At 43.2% G+C, this 22,848-nt stretch overlaps 1 protein-coding gene across 1 annotated transcript; it reads right to left on the minus strand.

Annotated features, from left to right (window-relative positions):
* Positions 1–2,520: 2,520 nt before the first annotated feature.
* Positions 2,521–22,636, minus strand: LOC148774283 (uncharacterized). Its single transcript, XM_088830483.1, has 5 exons — positions 22,569–22,636; positions 21,894–21,977; positions 11,787–11,913; positions 11,200–11,292; positions 2,521–6,834 (listed from the first exon to the last, which is right to left on the minus strand). The coding sequence occupies exons 2-5, from the start codon at positions 21,906–21,908 to the stop codon at positions 4,679–4,681; spliced, it is 2,391 nt and encodes a 796-aa protein (XP_088686609.1). The 5' UTR covers positions 21,909–21,977; positions 22,569–22,636; the 3' UTR covers positions 2,521–4,678.
* Positions 22,637–22,848: the final 212 nt, after the last annotated feature.

Below are 22,848 nucleotides of genomic sequence, written 5' to 3' on the forward strand. Positions count from 1 at the left end.
AAGCGGTGCGAACCTTCCGTCTGAGGCCCAGTGTCCAGGATAGAGTTTGGATTATCTGAGACACAAAAGCTGGCCTGTTGTCAGACCCTATGGAGAGAGGCAGCGCATATCTCGGGATCATGTCTCTTCACAAGGCATTGGCCACTTTTCCTGCCCGTTCAGTGCACTTGGCATGGCTTTAGCCCATCCTGAGGAGGTGTAGACTACCACAGGGAAATACTTAGAGCCCCTGTAGGGCTTGACTTCAGTGAAGTCCACTTCTAGATCTTCAAAGGGCAGCACCCCTGTGTTGGGTCCTGGTCCTTGGCTGGAGTTGTTCTGCACACAAGTCACACAGCCAACACTGCTCTGCACACACAAGGCTGGGAGCTCAGAAACGAAATAGTAGCTGCCCAGTAAGCTCTCCAGCGCAGTTTTTCCTAAACGAGTTTTCTCATGAGGTTGTTTTACCAGCTGGATTTCTATATTGCTGGAGACAAAGAGTCTTTGACCTGGGAGCTCCAGCAGCCCTCCTTTTATTCTTCCCTCATTTAGCACCCATTGATCGTCTTCCTTGGTATACCTTGGGGATGGAGGCAATTCTGGTGCCAAGGGGACCTTAAAGATTGACTCAGGGCCCACTGTGGGGCACGGTTGGGTCGCCGCCTCCTTGTCTGCCTGGTTGCCAACTGATTCCCGTTGCTGACTGGATCAGTTCCTCGCTGATGGTCTTTACAATGGACGACTGCCACTTGGGAAGGCTTCCAGACTGCTTCTAACAGCTGAGGATTTCTTTTTTGTTTTTAATCTCCTTTCCTCCCGCTGTCAATAGTCCCCTTTCTTTATAAATGGCTCCATGTGCATGTAAAGTGGCAGAGGCATACCTTGAATCAGGTGACTCCTTTCCCTTCGGCGTGCCTTAGTGCCGGGGTGCGTGCCCACAGCTCAGCCCGCAGTGCTGACCACCCTGTGGCAAGGCCTGGGCCTTCACTGTCTCGCCAGTTGTTGCTCTGGCAGAGCCTACTTTGTGCTGCCCGTCTTGAATGAAACTGCTTCCGTCGGTGCACTGTTCCAGTTCTGGGTTCTGGAGGGGAGTGTCTGTCAGGTGTAGCCTGCTCGAGGAAATCTCATCTCTGAGCTCCTCACAGTTATGATCAGGGTTCCTGCTTCTGTAGGCAAAACCTGGTGGGGCTCAGTGTCCGCACAGTCTCGAGTTGGACCTGTGAGTTTCTGCAAAGCAGTTCTTGACAGTGAGTCATCGTGGAGTTGGTCAGCCACTTGTGTGCCCTGTTCATCAGGGCAGTAACAGCATGCGGAACCTTTACAGTTACATTTTATCCTAGTGTAAGCTTATCGGCTTCTCTGGCCAGAATCACAGTGGCAGCTAATGCCCGGAGGCATGGTGGCCGTCCCATGACCACTGGATCCAGTGGTATGGACAGGTATGCGACTGGGCACTGACATGGCCCAACTGTTTTTGTGAGGACCCCCAGTGCAGTGTGAATTTTTCATGGACATAGAGGATAAAGTCCTGTGTGTCATCGGGCAGGCCTAATGTGGAGCGCAGCTCAAGAGTCTCGTTCACATTCATTTTTCCTCCAGCTGGCCGCTCTCCTGAGGGAGATTTAAGATTCCTGTTAATATTGGCAGGTCGGGACAAACTCCCAAATCGGACCAGCCTCACAGGGAGGGATCAAATCCCCAAGAGGCTGAAACAGCCTTCCAGGCTTATGAGGTCATCACGGAACCCCAGGTTTTGAACCCTGTCCATCTCCGAAGGCCGTGGACTGTGAAACTCACTTTCACTACCTTCAATCAGCAATCATGCATACACAATCACTCAGAGGTTATCGCAGTACCTCCCTTTCCTGAGTTCCCAGGTTTCCCTATCTCATGCTCCCTTCCTGGGAGCTCCAAGGAGGTGATCGGTCTCCTCTTCTGCCCATTGGAGTAAGACATCCTGACTTGGGACTGGTCCCGGGGCATTACCCGATTCTGTGGCCATTCCTGGTGAGTTGTTCTGTCCCTTCAATGAGTCCAGTCAGGGCTCGGCTATCCGGAGAGTTGGAACACCGGTCCGAAAGAGTACCCAGAATACCATCAGGTGTCACGCCTCCTTGCGTGACCAACCCTGCAGCCTCTCCTTGGACTGAAGCTGGGCCTCAGCTCTCACAAATGGACCAGGAACCACGTCCTTAAACCAGGCCTCCCCTTAGAATCCCCTGGAGCACTTTCTACCCACCACACTGATGCTCCCACAGGACTAACACGGAACTCTGTTGGGAGGGCATCAGTGAGGTCATTTCCTGACACTGGTCACGTGATCCTGATGGGAAACCAGATGGAAACCTCTTGCCTAAATATTCTTTCTGAACAATTTCAACAAATACAAATCCTGGTGGTTAGTTCCCCACTCTAAGAACTTATGAATCTTCAGGTCTACAGTGGGGCCATGAATGGAGTCATCAGCAAATTCCATTTTTCTGGTTTCTTCCCCCAAACCAACGTTCAGGAGTCCTGAGCTCATGGCCTCACACTCATCATACCTGAGACTCTCTGTAGGGGAGGATTTAGGGAGGGAATTTCTGAGAAAGGTCAAAGCAAGAATCAGGCAAAGAAAACAGGAGTACTTGCAGTTCAAACGGCTTTTATAAGCTACCCTGGGTGAGGTGCTCTGGGCTCCCTCAGTGTGGATTAACACATTCAAACCAAGAAAAGGATTCTGGTGAGCGTTGTGAGGGTGTTGAAGGTTTGTTGCTGAACCATGAAAGATCCCGGGAATGTTAGACTCTGGTGGAGAATTCGATCCAGGGCCAGAGACAAGGCGTGATTGGTCAGAGCTTTTGTGTAATAAAGATTTATTAAAGTATAAAAGAGATAGAGAAAGCTTTTGAGATAGACATCAGAAGGGGGCAGAAAGAGTGCCCCCTCGCTAGTGTTAGCAAAGCAGTTATTTTCAATTAGTTATTACAGTGAATCAAAAGAATGTCTGGAGGTTGTAAAGATCTCACTAGACACACTCCCATAATTTACATTTTAAGACAACAGGATTAGCCAGAAAGGTTTTTCCAGAGACTGTCCTCAAGGAGGATAATTGGCTACATAATCCTAAGGAGTGTAGTGGGCAAAAAAACATTTGTTCTTTCTTCCTGAGAATTCCAGATCCCTCTCTCCTTGGGAACCCCTGGACTGATCAACCTGCATAGAAATTGACAATCTCAGTGTGACTGAACGGGGGCCTGTGAATAGACCCTGGGGTTCAGCAAGACTGCTGATCTCAAGCAGGGTGGTCTTCTGTGGTCATCGAGTCCAGGGGTTCACAGGACTGGCTGGTGTGAGCTCAAGGACCTGCAAGCCGCCTGCTTCCCAGACAGATGCTGAGGCAGCAACAGCATGGAGCAGTTCACGGAAACTGTCAACAACACTCTGCGTAATCCTTCTGTTAGAATCATCCCAGTGTCCAAGTAGTTACAAAATGGGAGAGGAGATACAACATAGAAATGATGGAATATGTCTGAAGTTATGAGAAGTTTAAATCCAGTGAGTAAACTAATTTCCACCTATGCCATCTCTGTGTGCTACCGAACCGTTCATTGTGGTCTCTTCACTACAACCTTAAATAAGGTCCCCGAGGTTGCTGTTGGTGGTGGGTTAACATTTCATTGATTACAATCAACCGAAACAATAAAAGCCATTCACTTTTATGAATAACCATGTATTAATTTCACACATAGTTGAAATAAAACCCTTTACAATCAACGGTATGATCCATGATTAAATACAGATCAAAAGTACAGAGAACCATATTCATTTTCTGATTAATGATGTGAGATTTGTGACTTTTACGGCTTACCAAACAAAGGCTAGGAAGCACTTAGCAAGCACGGTATATACTAATTCCATGCTTTTTCCAGGAAGGGTTTCTAATATGTTTCGAGGTTATCACTGTCTTTACTTCAACACTGTCAAGTAATAATCATGACTTGTGTTGATATTATAAAGATACATCAATATTGCAGAGAACTCTCATTGTGGTCTTACAAATCAAGGATATTTCTATTGAAACCTTACAACCAACTCCTGTCTTACTTTAATACATGGAAAAATTAAATGATCACTTATATCATGGCAACCTCCAGATATTTCACATCAATGATAAACACCTCCATTTAAATGGTCATTATCCATTTCACATTATGGTATCATTCATCTTCTAATGGAGAATAGATAGAAATCGTTGCAACACAATATAAAAAGGGTAATCTTTAAGAAACCATCAAACACCTACGTCTGCAAACACACTAGAAAGAAAGCATAGTATGGATTATTTGAGTGCTGAATTACATTCACTTCAAAGAATCTCAAATCACGTCATTATTAACAAGCATACATACAATGCTAAGAATTGTAACTTTCTATTATCATCAACCTTCATTTCACGATTCATGCTAATATATCCATTTTTCTATGTGTTTTAACTATGGAGTACTCCCTGCAGTCATTCTCCTTCAGAGAAACTTGTGAACACAAAATTGATGAAGTGCCTTCTACTATGCAATCCCTGATATTTATTTCGATTTAACTTCTGATTAAACACCTTTCTACATATTTGCTACATCATTTCCATTGGTTTCTTGTATAAACTCTTGTGTTTTCTGATGCATGTTAGGGCAAACCTCTTCCATCACTTGTTCCATTACTAGGGTTTCTCTCCAGTGTGTGTTCTCAGATGTTTAGTGAGATTACCACTATGATTAAAGGCTTTGCCACATTCTGTACATTTATGAGGCTTCTCTCCAGTATGAATTCGCTGATGTTGAGTAAGATATGAGCACTGAATAAAGGCTTTGTTACACTCTTTACATTTATAAGGTCTCTCCCCAGAATGAATTCGCTGATGTCGAGTAAGATGTGAGCAACTGATAAAGGCTTTGTCACAGTCTTTACATTTATAAGGTCTCTCTCCAGAATGAATTCGCTGATGTGCAGTAAGACTAGAACCCTTAATGAAGGCTTTGCCATTTTCTGTACATTTATAACACCTATCCCAGGTATGAATTCGGTGATGTTGAGTAAGGGCCGAACTCGTAATAAAGGCTTTGCCACATTCTTTACACTTATAAGGTCTGTCTCCAGTATGAATTTGCTGATGTTCGGAAAGATATGAGCAACGGACAAAGGCTTTACTACATTCTTTACATTTATAAGGCTTCTCTCCAGTATGAATTCGCTGATGTCGAGTAAGATTTGAGCGCTGAATAAAGGTTTTGTTACATTCTTTACATTTATAAGGTCTCTCCCCAGAATGAATTCGCTGATGGGCAGTAAGATGTGAGGAACGGATAAAGGCTTTGTTACAGTCTTTACATCTATAAGGCTTCTCTCCAGTATGGATTCGCTGATGATAGGTTAGCTGCGAGGACCAGATAAAGGCTTTGTTACATTCTTTACATCTATAAGGCTTCTCTCCAGTGTGGATTTGCTGATGATAGATTAGATGTGAGGAACAGATAAAGGCTTTGCTACACTCTGTACATTTGTAAGGTTTCTCTCCAGTATGGATTCGCCGATGTTGAATAAGACTTGAGGTGTAAGTAAAGGCTCTGCCACATTCTGTACATTTATAAGGTTTCTCTCCAGTGTGAATTCTCTGATGTTTAATAAGAAGTGAGCTATGGTTAAACGCTTTGCTACATTCTGCACATTTATAAGGTCTCTCTCCAGCATGAATCTGCTGATGTTGAGTGAGAAGTGAGCTATGGTTAAATGCTCTGCTACATTCTGTACATTTGAAAGTTCTCCGTCCTGTATCAATTATGTTATGTCTACTTAGTTTGCATGACTTACTAAACACTTTCCCACATGTCTTACACCTGTTTTCTTTCTGTGGATTCTGAACAATGTCCTGTTGAATAAGTTCTGAAGACTGATTAGAAACCTTACCATATTCACTACAAGTCCTCTCTTCAGTACAAGTCCGCTTATCTAGAGAAAAACCTGACATTTGAGCAAAAGTATTTCTACGTTTATTACTTGGAGAATCCTTGTTTGAAGATTCAGGTCCCTGATGTTTCATAAGGTTTGAGTCTCCTTCAACCACATACCCAGTTTTATTGCCTGAATACCTTCTCAGTCCACCATAAATACTCTTGTAATTATTGGAGCTGGAGCTCTTACTTAAGGTCTGACTCATTTTATTAGACATGGAAAGTTGTTGTCTATTAACCATATCACAATATGTACTGAACAATGATGGTTGGAGTGTGTCTCTTCCATTATCATCAACATTATACATGTTGGAATGGAGAGAAAATATCTGTTGGGGGAAGGAAAATGACCCCCTGTTCATGGATCTCTCACGTTGATTAGATTGTGAGTTTTCCCACTCATTGTTAAATTGCAGGTGTTCAGACATGTTTGAATGTATGTTTAGTCGAAGCCTACATTCAGAATTGCCTGAATGAGTATTTGCAGTAGAGACTAGATTATCTTCCAGATTTTCCACGTTTCCCTTTAGAGAACATGTACATTTCATAAAAGGATGGAAATCTTTTCTTAAACACTTGCACTTCTCGACAGATGTTGAAAACTGAAGTTGGTGTTTCTCCCAATTTGACTCAGGTTGCTCATTTCTTTTTGCAGTAATGTTAGCATTATGTGTAACTGTCTCCATTTCTCTATGTCCATATAAACATCCTCTCTGTCTTTCATACACCCTCATATATTCCCAGTCTTTCGTTAAATTTAAGTTTCTGAGGTGAAATGTTTGATATATTTCTAGGCTTGCTTTTGGGAATACATCTTCTAATGCTGGATTCTTCAGCATCAAATCCTGGGTGTCTTGTGGAGACATAGCTGAAAGATAAGAAATAAGAAGTAATATTCCGTGCTATTCTCAGTGAATACATTTAAAGATTTAGAGAAAATTGATGACCATAGCTAGTTTAAAAATAAATAGAGACAGAAGGATCCGATGCCAGAGGCTTAGGCAGATGTGGAGATCACGTCTCTCTCCACAAATGAATGAGAAATGGAACAATTCTCACGGAGCCCAGCTGAACACTAGCAGAGGCCCTTGGAAATCTGAAAGGACAAGAAAAATTCCTACTGAGCCATGTCGGACAAAAGAAAGAAGAAGGAAAAGGAAGAGGAGAGGAAGTGGGTTGGGGCCTGCAACACTGTGGGGAGATGCAAGAGAGAAGAGGTCTCCATATGTGGGGAAGACACTCACTACGGGAGCTCAGTTTGGACAGAAGGAGAACCTCATTCTCTGTGGGAAGAGAACACGGCAACCAGCCTGTGGCAGCAGGACAGAGTGAGACCTGCACACAGGGTACTGACCCCAGCCTTGTCCGCCCAGCCAACCTGAGAGGGTGTCCACCCCTGCAGACAAGGGCTGGGTGCTGGAATGTGGGGTCTGGAGAGCAGACCGAGGCAGGGGACTGCAGCTGGCTATAAGGAAACATCCTGAAGGGATGCGCGTGAGGGAGGAGCTCTGCAAACGGGATGCTTGTGGTGGAAGCCTGAACCACCATAGAGCAGAGTGCCATTGATGAGTGATGCCCAAACAAGAAGCCTACTGCATCCCTTGTCCCTTTTGCCGGCCCCTGCCAGCCAAGGACTATGAAGAACTCCAATCGCGTAGGTCTTTTGAGCCCCCAGCCACGGCCTCCATCGACCTCCTCCACAGTCAGCAGACTCCTGTGCTCTGGGGCAGTCCTAGGAGCAGACACCTGTGAGGTGGCCACATCCACAGATGGAGCTGAAAGCACAGCTGAACCCCAGGGATAAAGAAGAAAAGCTGAAACCTCTCCTTTCAGCAACACAAGCCATGGTGTTACACCCACGACCGGCTTTGTAACCTCAGCCCCTACAGAGAATTTGAATCAACAACCAGGGCTCTCTCAGTCATGGAAGGTGTAGCTTTAGTAGCTGCAGACTCTGTGGGCTCCTACACAAGGGGGCTGGGCCAGGACAGAGCCTGAGCTGCCGAGAAGCACCACAGCGGGACCAGCTCCACGCGAATGAAACCCAGGTCCTGACTTCTCTGAATCTATGTGGTGACCTTGGGAAAATATCTGAGAGACACCAGGGCCATGTGCCAACATGCCCATGGTTGAGGTGGGCCAAGATCAGTGCCAGCAGTGCATAACATGAGAGCCTGCAGAAGGCATGAGAGCGGGCACCAGGGCACACCCTGAGGTGAACGTCCCCAGAGGAGTAACACTCTGACTTCTCTCCCACTGGGTGTGCTCCAATCCCAGAGTCTGGCACCACAGATCAGAATCACAGCGAAGAATCAGATGCGGGGGCTCTACTCCCCCACACAGGGAGCAGGCACCACCACAGACAGGGCAGTAACAACCACAGAACAATGCGGAAACAGCCTGAATATCCAGGCAGGCTCTGGTCAAGACAACAGCAATCAAGGCACAGATCAAGACGATAAAAGCACAACCCTCTGGACCAACCTCACCCACCAAGGTGCAGACACCAGAAGGACGGCTAAGTGGCTTCCTGTAACCTTCAAAACAGAGACCACAAACAGAACGCTGGACAAAATGAGATGGCAAAGAAATAGGTTATAGGGGAAGAAGCACGATTAAAAACCTCCAAGGACCACTGAATTAAGAGGAGACAGGCAATCTAATGATTACTTCTTGCTTTTAGTCATCTTAAGTGGAGACACCAAACCTTTTCACAAATCCTAGGTGCCTGTTGCTGCTGTTAAGTCACTTCAGTCGTGTCCGACTCTGTGTGACCCCATAGGCGGAAGCCCACCAGGCTCCCCCGTCCCTGGGATTCTCCAGGCAAGAACACTGGAGTGGTTTGCCACTTCCTTCTCCAATGTGTGAAAGTGAAAAGTGAAAGTGAAGTCGCTCAGTCGTGTCTGACCCATAGCGACCCCACGGACTGCAGCCTACCAGGCTCCTCCGTCCATGGGATTTTCTAGGCAGGAGTACTGGAGTGGCTTGCCATTGCCTTCTCCGTCCTAGATGCCTAGCAATTCTTAAATCCACTTCTTGCCACATATGTTTCTGAGAATGGTCTATTAGATCTTTCATCTAAAAATCATAAATGATAGTGACAGAGAACTAATCAGAAACAGGGGACACATAAGACAGTGTCCGAGGAAGCTGAATACAAAGAAGATAAACCTAATAAATACTAGTTTTAAGAAATTAAATAAGAAGAGAGATTTTTAAAACTATGTTGGAAGAAGGAATTCTACTCCTTGCTCTGTGGAGACCTAAATGGGAATGAAATCAATAGAATGGTAAAGACTAGAGACCTCTTTAAGAAAAAAAGAGGTACCGGGAATATTTCATGCAAAGATGGAACAATGAAGGACAGAAACGGGATGGACCTAAAAGAAGCAGAAGATATTAAGAGAAGTTGGCAAGAATACATGGAAAAACTATACAAAAAAGATCTCAATGACTGAGATAACCACGATGGTGTGATCACTCACCTAGTAACAGACATCCTGGCGTCCAAAGTCAAGGCATGACGAGCAACAAAGTTAGTGCAGGTGATGGAACTCCAGCTGAGCTATTTCAAGTCCTAAAACATGATGATGCTAAAGTTCTGCACTCATAAGCCAGGATATTTAGAAAACTTAGCCGTGGCCTCAGGACGGGAAAAGGTCAGTTTTCATTCTAATCACAAAGAAAGGCAATGCCAAAGAACGCTCAAACTACTACACAACTTCCCTCATTTCAAACAATAGAAAAGGCTCAAAATTCTCCACACAAGTCTTTAACAGTACGTAAACCGAGAGCTTCTAGATGTTCAAGCTGGATTTAGAAACGGCAGAGGAACCAGCGATCAAATTGCCAACATCCCTTGGATCATATAAAAAGCAAGAGAGTTCTGGGAAAACAACCACATCTACTTTATTGACTATACCATAGTCTTTGATTGTGTGGATCATAAGAAACTGTGGAAAACTCTTAAAGAGATGGGAACACCAGACTACCTTATCTGCCTCCTGAGAAATCTGATGAAAGAATTGATGCTTTTCAACTGTGGTGTTGGAGAAGACTCTTAAGAGTCCCTTGGACTGCAAGAAGATCACACCAATGCATCCTAAAGGAAATCAGTCCTCAATATTTATTGGAAAGACATGGTGAAGCTGAAGCTCCGATACTTTGGCCACCTGAAGCGAAGAACTGACCTACTGAGACACTGATGCTGGGAAAGATTGAAGATGAGAGGACAAGGGGACGACAGAAGATGAGATGGTTGGATAGCATCACTGACTCGATGCTTAAGAGTTTGAGCAGGCTCTGGGAGTTGATGATGGACAGGGAAGTCTGGCTGGCTGCAGACCATGGATCGCAGACTCAGACTTGACTGAACGACTGAACTGAAGTGATTGATATGTATAACTGATTCTCTTTGCTGTACAGAAGTAGAAAATTGGAAAACAGCTATATTCCAATTGGAACTTTTAATAGATTTCTGTATATAATCTAAAAGTTGTCATAGTTCGAATTAACCATTAATAATACAGTAAAAATGTGCTAAGATTGTTGTCAATTTATTTTAAAATTCTATGAGGTAATAGAATATAGTAAGTACTTTAGCATGTTAGAATTGGGGCAAATACACTAAAGATATTTATTATGAGATCATATCAGGAAAAGAGACTTTGAAGTCAACCTGAGATGTGCATTCTTTCATTTTCATGAGGTTTTGCTTTCTGCAGTGAAAAATTACTTGAATTTGAAATTTCTTTAGAAGGTCCTATGTGTCGCTCCCAGTGGATAGGAAATTACAAACCGGACAAAAAAAAACCCATCCCGAGTATTCCTAGAAGGTTGGCAATCTGTCTACCTCTCCACTCACACATTTCTATCTAGAGGTAGAAGGAAACTTTAAAAGGACTGTCATACAGTTACTCAGAAATGGGTAGAGTTTTCCCAGGGCCCCCAAGAAATGGAAGAGCAACGAATGAATGCAGTTTGTAACAAGGTAAGCGGAGACTTTTAGTTCACACTGTGATGGAGAAAAGTAATCACTGTGATAAACTCATGACTGATTTAAGAGGCAGAACGGGGCAGGTGATACATTTCTATCACAGTAGCAGACACAAAGCCAGGTTTCTGAAAACCATTTGTTGAAGCAAATCTTCCCAAAACAGGTGACAGAGGATGAGTTCCTCGCTGCTCCTGGGACCTCTCATCTGAATCATCATCTCCACGCATTCATACCTACCTGGGTTAATGGCTGTTTTCTCCCTTCTGCTTATATTCCCGGGATCCTTCAATTGCTCCAGAAAGGCAACCAGGTCGAGCTCTGAGACAAGCCCTGTTGATCAGAGAAAGGAATATTTGTGTTGTTAGGGATTCATCAGCATGAAGTCCAATATGTATTCAGGTGAGACGAGAATGCATTTTGTTCTAGAAAACGATTTCCCGAAATACTTTATTCAAAGCCGCCATACAATACTAACAAACACCTAACAATCAGATCCTGAGATTCTGGTCAAGTAGTACTAAGGCAAAAGTAAGTAGTGTCAATGTGAACTTAAGAGAGGGTGCAACTATTGAATACCAAAGAACTTACACAATTACCACTAGCCTAGAATGAAGGAGGCAGAGTACATCAAGGAAGGAAAACGTCACCAGCATAACGAATCATCATGAAGTCTTTCTTTCTAAACTCACAAATACACATTTTACCCTAGAAAGCAGACATCTGAAACTACTGTGGGAAGCAGAAAATTTCATAAGACATTCTTGAAATGACGCAACAAAAATCCAGTGGGTAGATAAGGGATTCTGGAAGGCAGTTATCCTTACCCAAGGAGGCCAGGTTCCCGTAGTTCTCTAACATCACATCTCTGTACAATTCCCGCTGACCGAGGTCCAGGCATTCCCACTCCTCTTGAGTGAAGTCTATGACTACATCCTGGAACGTCAGCCGTCCCTGAAATACAAAGTACAGATGCCCTGTGGCCGAGGGAAGACTTCCTAATGTGACCCAAGATGAAAACGGCAACTTCAGAGACCTGGTTGTGATTTAGTGGCTTGGCTGGTATTACAAAATATATTATGTACACAGTAATCCTTTCTACCCAATTTTAATGTGAAGAAAAGAGGATAAGTTATGATCCACAAGCCATTAGAAAAATTATTCTCATCTGAAAGAGCAATTATAAAATAATGAGGGCAACATTAGCATATTTATTCTTCAGTGTTATACTCATGTGACACAGGATAAGTTGTTTATCAAAGAAACAGGAAGTTGTTTTTTTTTTAAGTGTATTCTGAGCCAAGAGTTCTGAAGTGGGTCCATAGTGCCACATTTTTAGCACGGTTATTTGAATTAGTAATGTTGAAAATTCTGCTCGATGAATGACGATTTTGAACCACAATGAAATATAATAGTTAGGTAAGACTTCATACTTAAATTGGAACTTTAATTGTTTTACAGATTTTAACAGGTCTAATAGGATAGTAACCTTTCTTGTGGTCTGAGCTCGTGTTGGAAAAGAATTTCCAGACATGACATGAGACAAACTGATACGGAAATAAAGTTTATGAGTTGGGGGCCGCTGTTGGAACAGCAGGCCAGCTCAAGGGAGAATGGATGTTGAACAGGGGTCCTTAGTCCACTTTCATAGCCAGGGTACAAGGAATGGGATAGGGGTCTTGCGATCACTTGCTGAATGGATGGGGCACATATACTAAGTGGGGGAAGAGTAAGAAAAATGCTTTCTCCTTATGGGGTAGGAGGGGAGACCGCGTATACTGCTCAGAGGACCTGAAAACAATCAATATTGACAACATGGGGGAGGGAAAGATGCTTAAGGGGTCTTGGTTTTCCGTTCCTGCATTCCAAGACCCTCCTTGGTTTGATCTACTCTTTTGTCCCTGGGTCACCACATACCTCCCTCTCTTTATTTTTAGGGCCAATTCTTTGGCCTTTGTTGATAACCCGCTCATGTCTAACTATCTACCCATTTCCCTTCTCACAAATTTGGGAATCCAGTTTCAAGGAAAATGGGATGATGACCCTCTGGCTTCTTCCAGCTGTGCAGGGGCGCCATGGGACTCCAGGTTCTCTTAGCCTACTCTGTCAGGGAGCATTTACAGAGGGAGACGAGAGTCCACGGAATGATAAGGTGACGTGTTTCAGCATTGTCCAGGTGTTGGTCAGGGAATATCCCTACAAGACCACTTGGAAATATGTGGTATTTTAGAAGAAGCAAACTTCATAAGAAAGTTAAAGGTACATGTCCACAAGATTAAGAGAAGGAGAAAAGCTGCTCAGGGGCTAGCCAGGAAAACCACGACTGGACATTGGTGCGTGATGTTAGCGTTTCTCTAGGTACGAGAGGAAGCAAGAATTTGGGCTCATAAAATCTTTACCTGAAAACATCTGACCTTCGGAAGGCCAGTTCTGGGTTTTCCCCAGAGCACAGAATGCCTTATTTATGATATCTACTCTGAACTGCTGTCGGGGGGTGTTGAAAGTCAGGAGCTTGCAGTGGTCATGATGTCATCTTTGTAGAGACAGCTGGCAGAGTCCACTCAGCAGGGTCCCTTATGCGATCAATGATTGTAATAATGTAACTCTAGATATGTGAAGAAGCAACAAGAGGGAATATTTTCCAGGACCAAGAAGCTGGAAAGACAGGTATGGTCCAGAGACTTTTGCTCTTCACAAGGCCACTCGAGAAACAGCACATTGAGTGGCCTATCAATGGAACCTTCCCTAGACCTGGGAATGAGCCTTCCTAGTACCGCGGGACACAATGGACAAGAAATGTCCCCACAGCATGGTCAAATATGTCCAATGAACCCAGGTAGTTTAATAGCTCCCTGGGAGAACAAAGGTCTGTCTAGTCAAGGCTATGGTTTTTCCAGTGCTCATGTATGGATGTGAGAGTCGGACCGTGAAGAAAGCTGATCGCCGAAGAATTGATGCTTTTGAACTGTGGTGCTGGAGAAGACTCTTGAGAGTCCCTTGGACTGCAAAGAGATCCAACCAGTCCATCATAAAGGAGATCAGTCCTGGGTGTTCACTGGAAGGACTGATGCTAAAGCTGAAACTGCATACTTTGGCCACCTCATGCGAAGAGTTGACTCACTGGAAAAGACTCTGGTGCTGGGAGGAATTGGGGGTGGGAGGAGAAGGGGACGACAGAGAATGAGATGGGTGAATGGCATCACCGACTCGATGGACATGAGTTGGAGGGAACTGCAGGAGTTGGTGATGGACAGGGAGGCCTGGCGTGCTGTGATTCATGGGGTCGCAGAGAGTCGGACACGACTGAGTGACTGAACTGAACTGAACTGAACTGGGATGTCTCAGGGGCCCTCTGAAGCATTCCAAAGTCAGCTAGAAGTCAAGTTATTTAGGAAGTTTTGCTGACAAATATCAAAAGGGGTTATAACACTCAGTCAGATAAAATCATATAGATCACTGGGAAACAATATATTCACTTAGCCAAAGTAACAAAGAAGATTTCAAAGGGAAACATAGAACAGATCACTTCAGAGGTAAAGAAACTTAAAATCCATTATCAAAGGCAGCTCAACATCTCAGGAAAACTTCTATTTATGCACAAAACTCTTCCCTTGGGGTCCACTTTCCATAAAACCTTCTTATCACTTTCTGTATCCATTACTTTGTTCTCCCATCTTGAAGCAGCCACCTGTAAGTCGGACCTACTTCCTTTTCCCTTCATAAAATATAATTTCATTCCTCATCCCTTCTTTACTGAAACTACACATCTTACTTTCCTTAAGCAACCAAGAACTTAAGCATTCTGTGGATTGGTGAACACAAATACCAGCGATAATTTGTAAAAAAAATTCTAGAGAACATCTCAGGATGGCATCAAGCATTATGCATGAATAGTCCAAAATCTCTATTTCCTCTGTAACAGGAAGTTAGTCCTCAGTAATGAATGTTTCAGAATCTTATTTTATTTGGAAATGACCTAGCTAGTCAATAAACTTCCGTCAGTTAGTTTACCACAGCCCTAGAAATTCAGGTTACCGAAATCTAGACAATGTTCTACAGAGACATTTCTAAAGTATGATTAATCTTAAAAGAGTTCCTCTGAAAGCTCATATCTCTTTTACATTTTCTTTGAAGTTTTTTTTTTTTTTCCTTTCCTACAGGTACTTTCGTGGTTGACAAACTTGTCACAGATAAAAAATATAACGATATTTAACTTATAATAAACCTAGGCACAATGAAAATACTGTGCTTAATGACTCTTAGACATAAATACATTAGATTAGCAAATAAACAGTAATACTACATATTTAATATTGAATATTTCCCAGTTCACGTGAATCTGAAATTCATTTGGGTTAATTTCTCTTGTAGTTAGAATTGTCTGATTTGTAAGCTCTTACTTTCCTTTAGGCCAATTAAATTAGAACTCATTTACAACATCAGCAATATCTGTTAACAAGCGAGTTGTTTTTAAATGCATATGCAAAAAGAAAGGGTTTTGCAGTTTCCAAGGGAAAGAAAAATTTCATTTTAACTAGTTTTCTCCAGAGTCTAAAGAATATCAGAGCCATCCTCTGTCAAAAAGTCATCTTTCCATTCTGTAGTCTTAGTTTTATAGCTAAAATATAGACCAAACAATGCTCAAATTGATTCCGATATCAGGGGCATTTCAGCTGATAAAAATTTTGGACTGTCCCTCTGGTGGGAAATAAGGTCTTTGTCCCATAAGAAGAATCTGAAGGCTTAAGGGAATTTGCAGGCGTGGGGGAAGCTTGGTCCTTCCCAGCCCTGAGAAACAGGAGTAGTCAGAAGGGAATTCTTTAGGATGTTCAGGAGTGGGGGAAGCTTGATTCTCTCTCTACTTGAGAGAGAAGTTTCCTTAGAAGGGGATTCTTTAGAATGTTAGGACAGTTTTTGATCCTTCAGGCTTTTGAATATAGAAGAAAGACCTGGACTAAAGGGAACCTCAGAATCCTTTCCTAGAGATCATGTGGATATGAAAGGTCGAGTAGGGGTCATCTAGGAAATCTGATGGAGAGAGACAGCGGGGGACAGGAGACAACAGAACGCAAGGAAATTGAGTCCTTTCCCTTCTTTTAAAAAAACCTAGTGTGACACTCAGAGGCCATTTTTGGGTGTCCCCCATTTGTATTGGAGTCAGACCTTTTGGAGGGTCAAAATTTTCCATTTCTGAGAAGGTAGCCAAGGGTTGAGTATGAGCGAGCCTCCTGGGATATAAGAGAACCCACTCTTAGCCTACCTACCATAGAATAGGAGTATCGAGAGTCACTGGCTGACAGAAAGGCGTCCCCTTTTCCCCAGTGGTCTCTCCGAGCTACTGATGGCACAAAATGGCCGAGCGGCCCAGCAGTCGCTTCCGACAGTGACAGGAGGCCGCTGAGAACCGTGCAGCTAAGCCACCAGGTGACAGGGGCAGAGAAAGACAGAGATTCGCGGGAGCAACCAGGTGACTCACCACTTGGTGATTGCCTGAAACGTGGAAGGCACTCTTGAGATGGCTCAGAGGCAACACCCAGGTCCTGTAAGTCAATGCGGACCAAAAGGGAAAGACGTGAAAGTGACAGGGAAGAAGGCTGCGGAATCCGCCTTACAATATATCGGGGAGGCGGTGGCCCGGGGACAATGGTCTCTGTTTTGCTTCAACCACCGTGTGCCTGACATGGTGGACGGAAGTTGCCTTGTGCCCTGATCCGTTCTGTGTGCCCCCTATCCTCACATGGGAGTCTTTCTGTGGCAGGCACCCTAATGGCTTTTATGTGTCTGACCTGTACCCACACAATATTGGTGAGAGCAGTCCTTAGTTGCGAAAAAGACAAAGGAGAGACCCTCTCCCATTCAATCGGCAGCTACTTTGGGCGCAGTGAGCAGTGGGGCCTTTGGAACACACCAGAGGGTAACCCTGCCCAGAGTGCCTCAGTGCCTCCACAGCAGTTGCCTGTTGGCAGAGGGTCCCTATGAGAAAGGAGAAGCGAGGAGGTGTGGAAGAGACTCCAAGTCCCCGAACAAGCCACCAGAAATGTCATGGTCTGGGTGCGGGCTGGAAAAGAATTTCCAGACATGAGACAATACGGGTCTGGTTTTTCAGTTTCTGCAGTCTTAGACCCTCCTTGGTTTTATCTGTTCTTCACTCTTTGGGTAACCACAACCTTGGCAGAAAGAATCATTTTAACTTTTTAGTATATACTCTACATCTTTCTGATCGTTTTTTTCAGAGCCTTGAAAGTGCAAGAGAAATAACTAAAAATCAGTAATGTTGATCTTGAACCGTTTGGCACATATTTTAACAAACAGCCATTAAACGGCAGAGCTTAAACTTTACTTCACTTTATGTACTTTAGACTTTAACTAATAACACACAGATTCACAGAGACAACTCTTAAGAAAAGTTGATAGAACTTTCTGTAACTGTAAAGAATACTAAAGACAAGAAAAGTTTTAGTCACTCAGTCATGTCCCATTCTTTGTGACCCCATGGACTCTAACTTCCAGATTCCTCTGTCCAAGAAATTCCCAAGCAGGAATACTGGAATGGGGAGTCATTCCCTTCCTCAGAAGTTCTTCAAAAAAAACAAAGCAAAAAGAAAAGAAGAAGAAATTGATTAAGTCATGTTAAGATTTTCATACACGTGGTTCAGTTCAGCTGCTCAGTCATACCCAACTCTTTGCTATCCTAGTCCACAGCGCACCAGGCCTCCCTGTCCATCACCAACTCCCGGAGCCTACTCAAACTCATCAACACTGAGTACAGACATACACTCAAATGGGGCTATATGCTCATTAGGAGGAAGAGAGAAAATTTTTCATGTCACTACACTCAGGTAATTTTCAATTGATTAAAACGTACATAATGTTTGAGGATGATATTCTTTATTTGCACTGAGCTGTATTTTAAATGTTAATACAGCTGAGCATACATTAGGACTAATAAGATTCTTGTAAACATTTTCGAAAATACAAAACTGTGATGAGACTCTGTGATGTTAGCATGGAGTGTTTGGAAAAGATTAGACCTGGGCGTGGGATGAAAACCTCCACTCCCAAAACTCAGCATCTCTGCTGAACACACGTGAGTGTTCATTTTCCAAAGCAGAAAGCAAGTAAGAAGAGATGAACTTACTCCGTTAATTCTGATAGTTTAGGTACATCCCTCACTTTTTCTTTCCAAGACACTTGTTCAAGTCAAGTGGAAAAAAACAAATTCATAGCATGGGAATCTCACAGAAACACCTAAACCAGTAAACATGACTCATGGGCTAAGAAGTACATGGAGGAATGCATTATCACTGCATGGGTATTTTGGCACTATTACGGAAACTATCATCTGAATCTATGATTAAAAAATGTTAGTTCGGGGACTTTGTGATGATCCAGTGACTAAGACCCTGAGCTCCCAGTGCACGGAGCTCTGGTTCTTTCCCTGATCAGGAAACCAGATCCTACATGCTGTAGCTAAGAGTTTACATGTCACAACCAAAGAACCTGAAAATTACAAGGATGACTGAAGATCCTACCTTCCACGACGAAGACCCAGTGCAGCCAAATAAATATTTTAAAAATGGGTTGTAAACAAATTTCACTTCATATATGCCTTCCCTGATCTGTAGCCTAATGTTGCAGTCCTTTAATGGACCAGAACCTGCTGGTGCGGAGTCAACGATAAGAAAGTAAAAGAGAGAAAGAGGCTGATATTCCCTGGTTTATGCAGAAAACCAATTAAGTCCTTAACAAAGGGCTTGTACCACTCATGAAGGCACAGGACATCCTCTCGAGGAAGTCTTGAAAGCCCTGGCAAGAAATTGAGCTCGGCAGGTTTCCATGGTCCAGAGACTTAGGCTGAGGGGGAGAGAGAGAGAGAGAGAAAGAAAGATACAGGGACCCAAGAGCTGATGGAACAAGGGTGCTTTAATGATCTTTTTCTGAGCATATATAGGCTGTAAAGGAATTTCTTTGACAATGATAAAGATCAGAAAACCAAACATGTATAGTTACCATTACCAAGGAATTAACAATGGTCATAAGGTCAGAAGACAACGCATATCTCAAGAGGGAGGGTGGTGACTGGGCAGATTTACCTAAGGGGAAGAGTTCACTGAAGGTAATCCACGCTTGCGATTCATCTCATTATCTCAGTCCTGGGCACAGGACTGAACTGGTGTTATACTATAATATGATTTTTAAACAGCAATATTTTCTACAGTAATCCTAACCCAAAAAAAAGATGAGAAATGACCCACACGCCATTTCAGAAACTATTCTGATCTGGAAAAGAAATGATAAAATAATCAGAACAACATGGGCATATTTATTTTTGAGTGCTGTATTTGTATGACCCAGGATGAACTGTCTATCAAGGAAACAGGTAATATTTTTAAAAAGCATACTCTGACCCAAGAGCTCTGGAGTGGGAGAAATGTGCCATTTATTTTAACAAGCTTAACTGTTTTCTTAGTATTCTTAACAAGCTTCTTTTAACTGGTGATGTTCAAAATTCTGCTGCATGAATACCATTTTAAACAGTAATGAAATACAATAGTAAGGTAAGCATTCATACTTACTTTTGAACTTCAAGTGTTTTACAAATTTTACAGTTCAAATATGATAGCATCCTCAGTAGCAACAATCATTGGAACTATTCAGGTTATACTATATATCTTTCTGAGAGTTTTTACAGAGTCTTGGATGTGTAACGGAAATAATTTAAAATCAGTTTTGTTGTTGTTCCACCTTTTTGCAAATATGTAGCAAACATTCCTTAAACAGGTTAAACTTACTTCACTTTATGTACTCTAAACTTTAACTAATAATACACAGACAAATGTATAGGGACAACTCTAAAGAAACTTCACAGAAGTTTCTCTAGCTGTGCAGAATACAAAATACAAGAAAAATAAGTGATCAAATCATTGAACATTTTCATGCATACATATATTAAAATGGAACCACATATTTATTTCACTAGAATGAAATAACCTAAAGCCATGGAAAATATGTAAGAACAATTTTCAAAGGTTAGAATAAATATAAATATTCATGAAATGATGATGGTTTTATATAAACTCTAGGTTTCTGTCTGTACACACAGATGCACAAACACACTTAAAAGCAACCTTCCATAAGTAACAGATCCTTAGGAATAAACATTTTTAATCCACCTCTTCTTGTAAAACTCAAGGGTATTTTAGCATTTATGATAAAACAAACATTTACAAATTGTACATGAATGCGTGCTAAGTCACATCAATTATGTCTAACACTTTGCAAGCCCAGGGACTGTAACCATCCAGACTCTTCTGTCCATGGGATTTCCCAGGTAAGAATACTGGAGGGGGTTGCCATTTCCTTCTCCAGGGGACCTTTCCAACCCGGGGATCAAACCCAGTTCTCCTGCATTGGCAGGCAGATTCTTTACCATTGAGCCACCTGGATTCACTGAAAACAGTTTCTTCTCTTTAGTAGGAATGATCAAAAACACAATATGAGAAATAGTCTACAACTTATTAGCAAATATACCATGACACCTATTTAGAACACATTTCCAGATGGATGTGAAGAAAGTGTAAACCTTTACTGAAGCACATAAAGTCTGAAAATCACAAGTTTTACTTGGAAGACATGGTGACATAAAGACTTCAGTGACTGCAAATTCAGAACAATTCAAACTCAAAACAAACATGGATATTTCAAATATAAGTCTCAGCTTTATCTAGGAGAGTCAACAAAATGTTGAACTTTAAAAAGAAAAAAATTAAATAGAGGGAAATTATAGGTTTCTGTAATTACAATTTGTAAATGTGTAATTCTGCAAATTACAGATGAAGTTATTATTGTATAGACTAGTAAAACTTCAAAACAAATGATGCAAAATAGTTACAAGGTAGCGAAAAAGCTCACCTAAAGAGAGACTTGGACATTATTTTGAACAATAAAATAGAAGGTAAACGAAATATTTTTAAATAATGCAACAGGTGACGTATTCCGAGGTAAAAACAAAAATCAGAGGGGGGAAAAAATTCAAAGGGCATAAAGGGAAGATTTAGGTTTCAGCGTTGTGTAATAAAGAATTTAGGGACTTGCCTGATGGTCCACTGGTGAGAAATCTGCCTGTCAATGCAGAGGACACGGGTTCCATCCCTGGTCATGGAAGATCCTACATGCCTGGAAGCAACTAAGCTAGTGTGCCACAACTATTGAGGCCCACCTGCTCCAGAGCCTGCCAGTTATTAATACAACCACTGAACCCGTGACTTAGAGCCAGAGCTCCACAACAAGATAGTAGCGCCTCCTAATCACAACAGAGAAAGCCCAAGCGCATCAGCAAAACCCCAGTATAACCAAAACTACATAAATACTAAATCTAAAAAAAAAAAAAAAGAATATGGCAGGCTTTGGTCCCCAGGTTGTGCAAGTTTGTTAACTACTCTTGGAATTTAAGTGTTTTTTCCCTTGGAATTTCCTTAGTGACTGAAATGGCTTTATTACTTTCCGTGGGCCCTGATTACTTATGCTAACAACATGACGTGTGGTGGGCCCCTAGTTTAATAATGGGATGACTCAGGTTGTGAGGCTGGCCATTTCACGAAGACCAACGAAGTGACTAGAGATTTGTGACTTTGAGCCAGGTGGGCTTATTTGCCCAACCTCTAAGCAGGGGAGAATGCTGGAGATGGTATCAAGCCTATGTAGCTAAACCCCAATAAAAACTCGGGACTTAAAATCTTGAGTGAGCTTCTCTGGCTGGCAATACTCTGTTTTCTGTCACACGGATGTGACAGGAGGGCAATGGGTCCCTAGGGATCATGACCCTAGGGTAAATTCAAACAAACTCGTTCAGAAGTTAAGAAGCTTATCAGGTCCAAAGAAACAGCATTTCAGGAAAGAGAGACAGAAAGAAACAAAAGGACTATGCCTCTTACCTCGGAATGAGTCATTTCTGACTCCCTGCTTTCCGCTTCCTCTGGCCTTCCTTCTCAGGTAAGATCAGTCATGGGAAGTGACCCCTGAGTGTTCAAAATAGGCTGTTCAATACTTAGAAAAATACACCGAGGTCCCTGTAACATAGCCCCACACAGAGGGAGGATCTCAACAGGTACAAAACACAATCCTCTACGGCCACTGATACAGCAGGGATTTTGGAACACAGAATCAAACGAGGTGCTTTTAGTTTTACTCTTCTTCAGAACTCGCGGCCCTGCCTGTGAAAACCACACGTTCTAGGCTGACCCTCCCCTTCAAACCTTAGGCGAGACCCTGACCAAACTCCATACAGAATAGAGCCTCCTTCACCTCTTCCTGCATCAGGGACCTTGGGGTTGTGCAATGCAGGACTTGAAGCAGCGGCCACTAGTTAGAAGGTATTAGTGCCCGAGAAGGACGTGGCTCTAGAACGATACTAACAGCAAGCGGACGTGGGCCCCAGGGACCCGGCAGGTAAGCGAACGGACTGAAGAACTCACGGCGATGCGAGGACACACTGGGGACGCCAAAATGGTCCCGGTAGTTTGATCGTCCACAGAGACCCCCGAAACCCACGTGTGAAGGACCACAGGCTGAGGGACTACGAGATCCGGGTCCTAAACAAACAAACTCACCAGAACTCTCGGTCGATCACTTCACTCCATTCCGGGTCTGCAGGATACTGCGCACGCGCCGGCGGAAGATCCGGCACAGGGAAGGTGAGTGCGCTCCGCCGCGGCCAACGAGAGGCGACGTAAGCGGAGAGGGTGGGGCGAGGCCGGAAGAGCCGGGAGGTAGGGGCGGGGCCAGTGGGGGCGGAGCCTGGCCCCCCTCACGCGGGCCCCTGTCAGGTTTGTGTCTGTTGGCCCTTCTGTCCAGCTGTGCTCCCTTTCTCTGCCTTTTGATGCCTGTAAA

Source organism: Moschus berezovskii, chromosome 22, assembly GCF_049115385.1.
Source record: "Moschus berezovskii isolate FMDL1 chromosome 22, NW_MosBer_1.0, whole genome shotgun sequence".
NCBI classification, from domain to species: domain Eukaryota; kingdom Metazoa; phylum Chordata; class Mammalia; order Artiodactyla; family Moschidae; genus Moschus; species Moschus berezovskii.

Excerpts from the sequence above, each read along its gene's own strand:
- LOC148774283 (XM_088830483.1), bottom strand. Across the intron at positions 11,293-11,786 it reads CGGGAACCTGGCCTCCTTGG|GGCTTGTCTCAGAGCTCGAC; the intron begins GTAAGGATAACT and ends TCTGATCAACAG. Across the intron at positions 6,835-11,199 it reads GAAAACAGCCATTAACCCAG|CTATGTCTCCACAAGACACC; the intron begins GTAGGTATGAAT and ends CTTATCTTTCAG.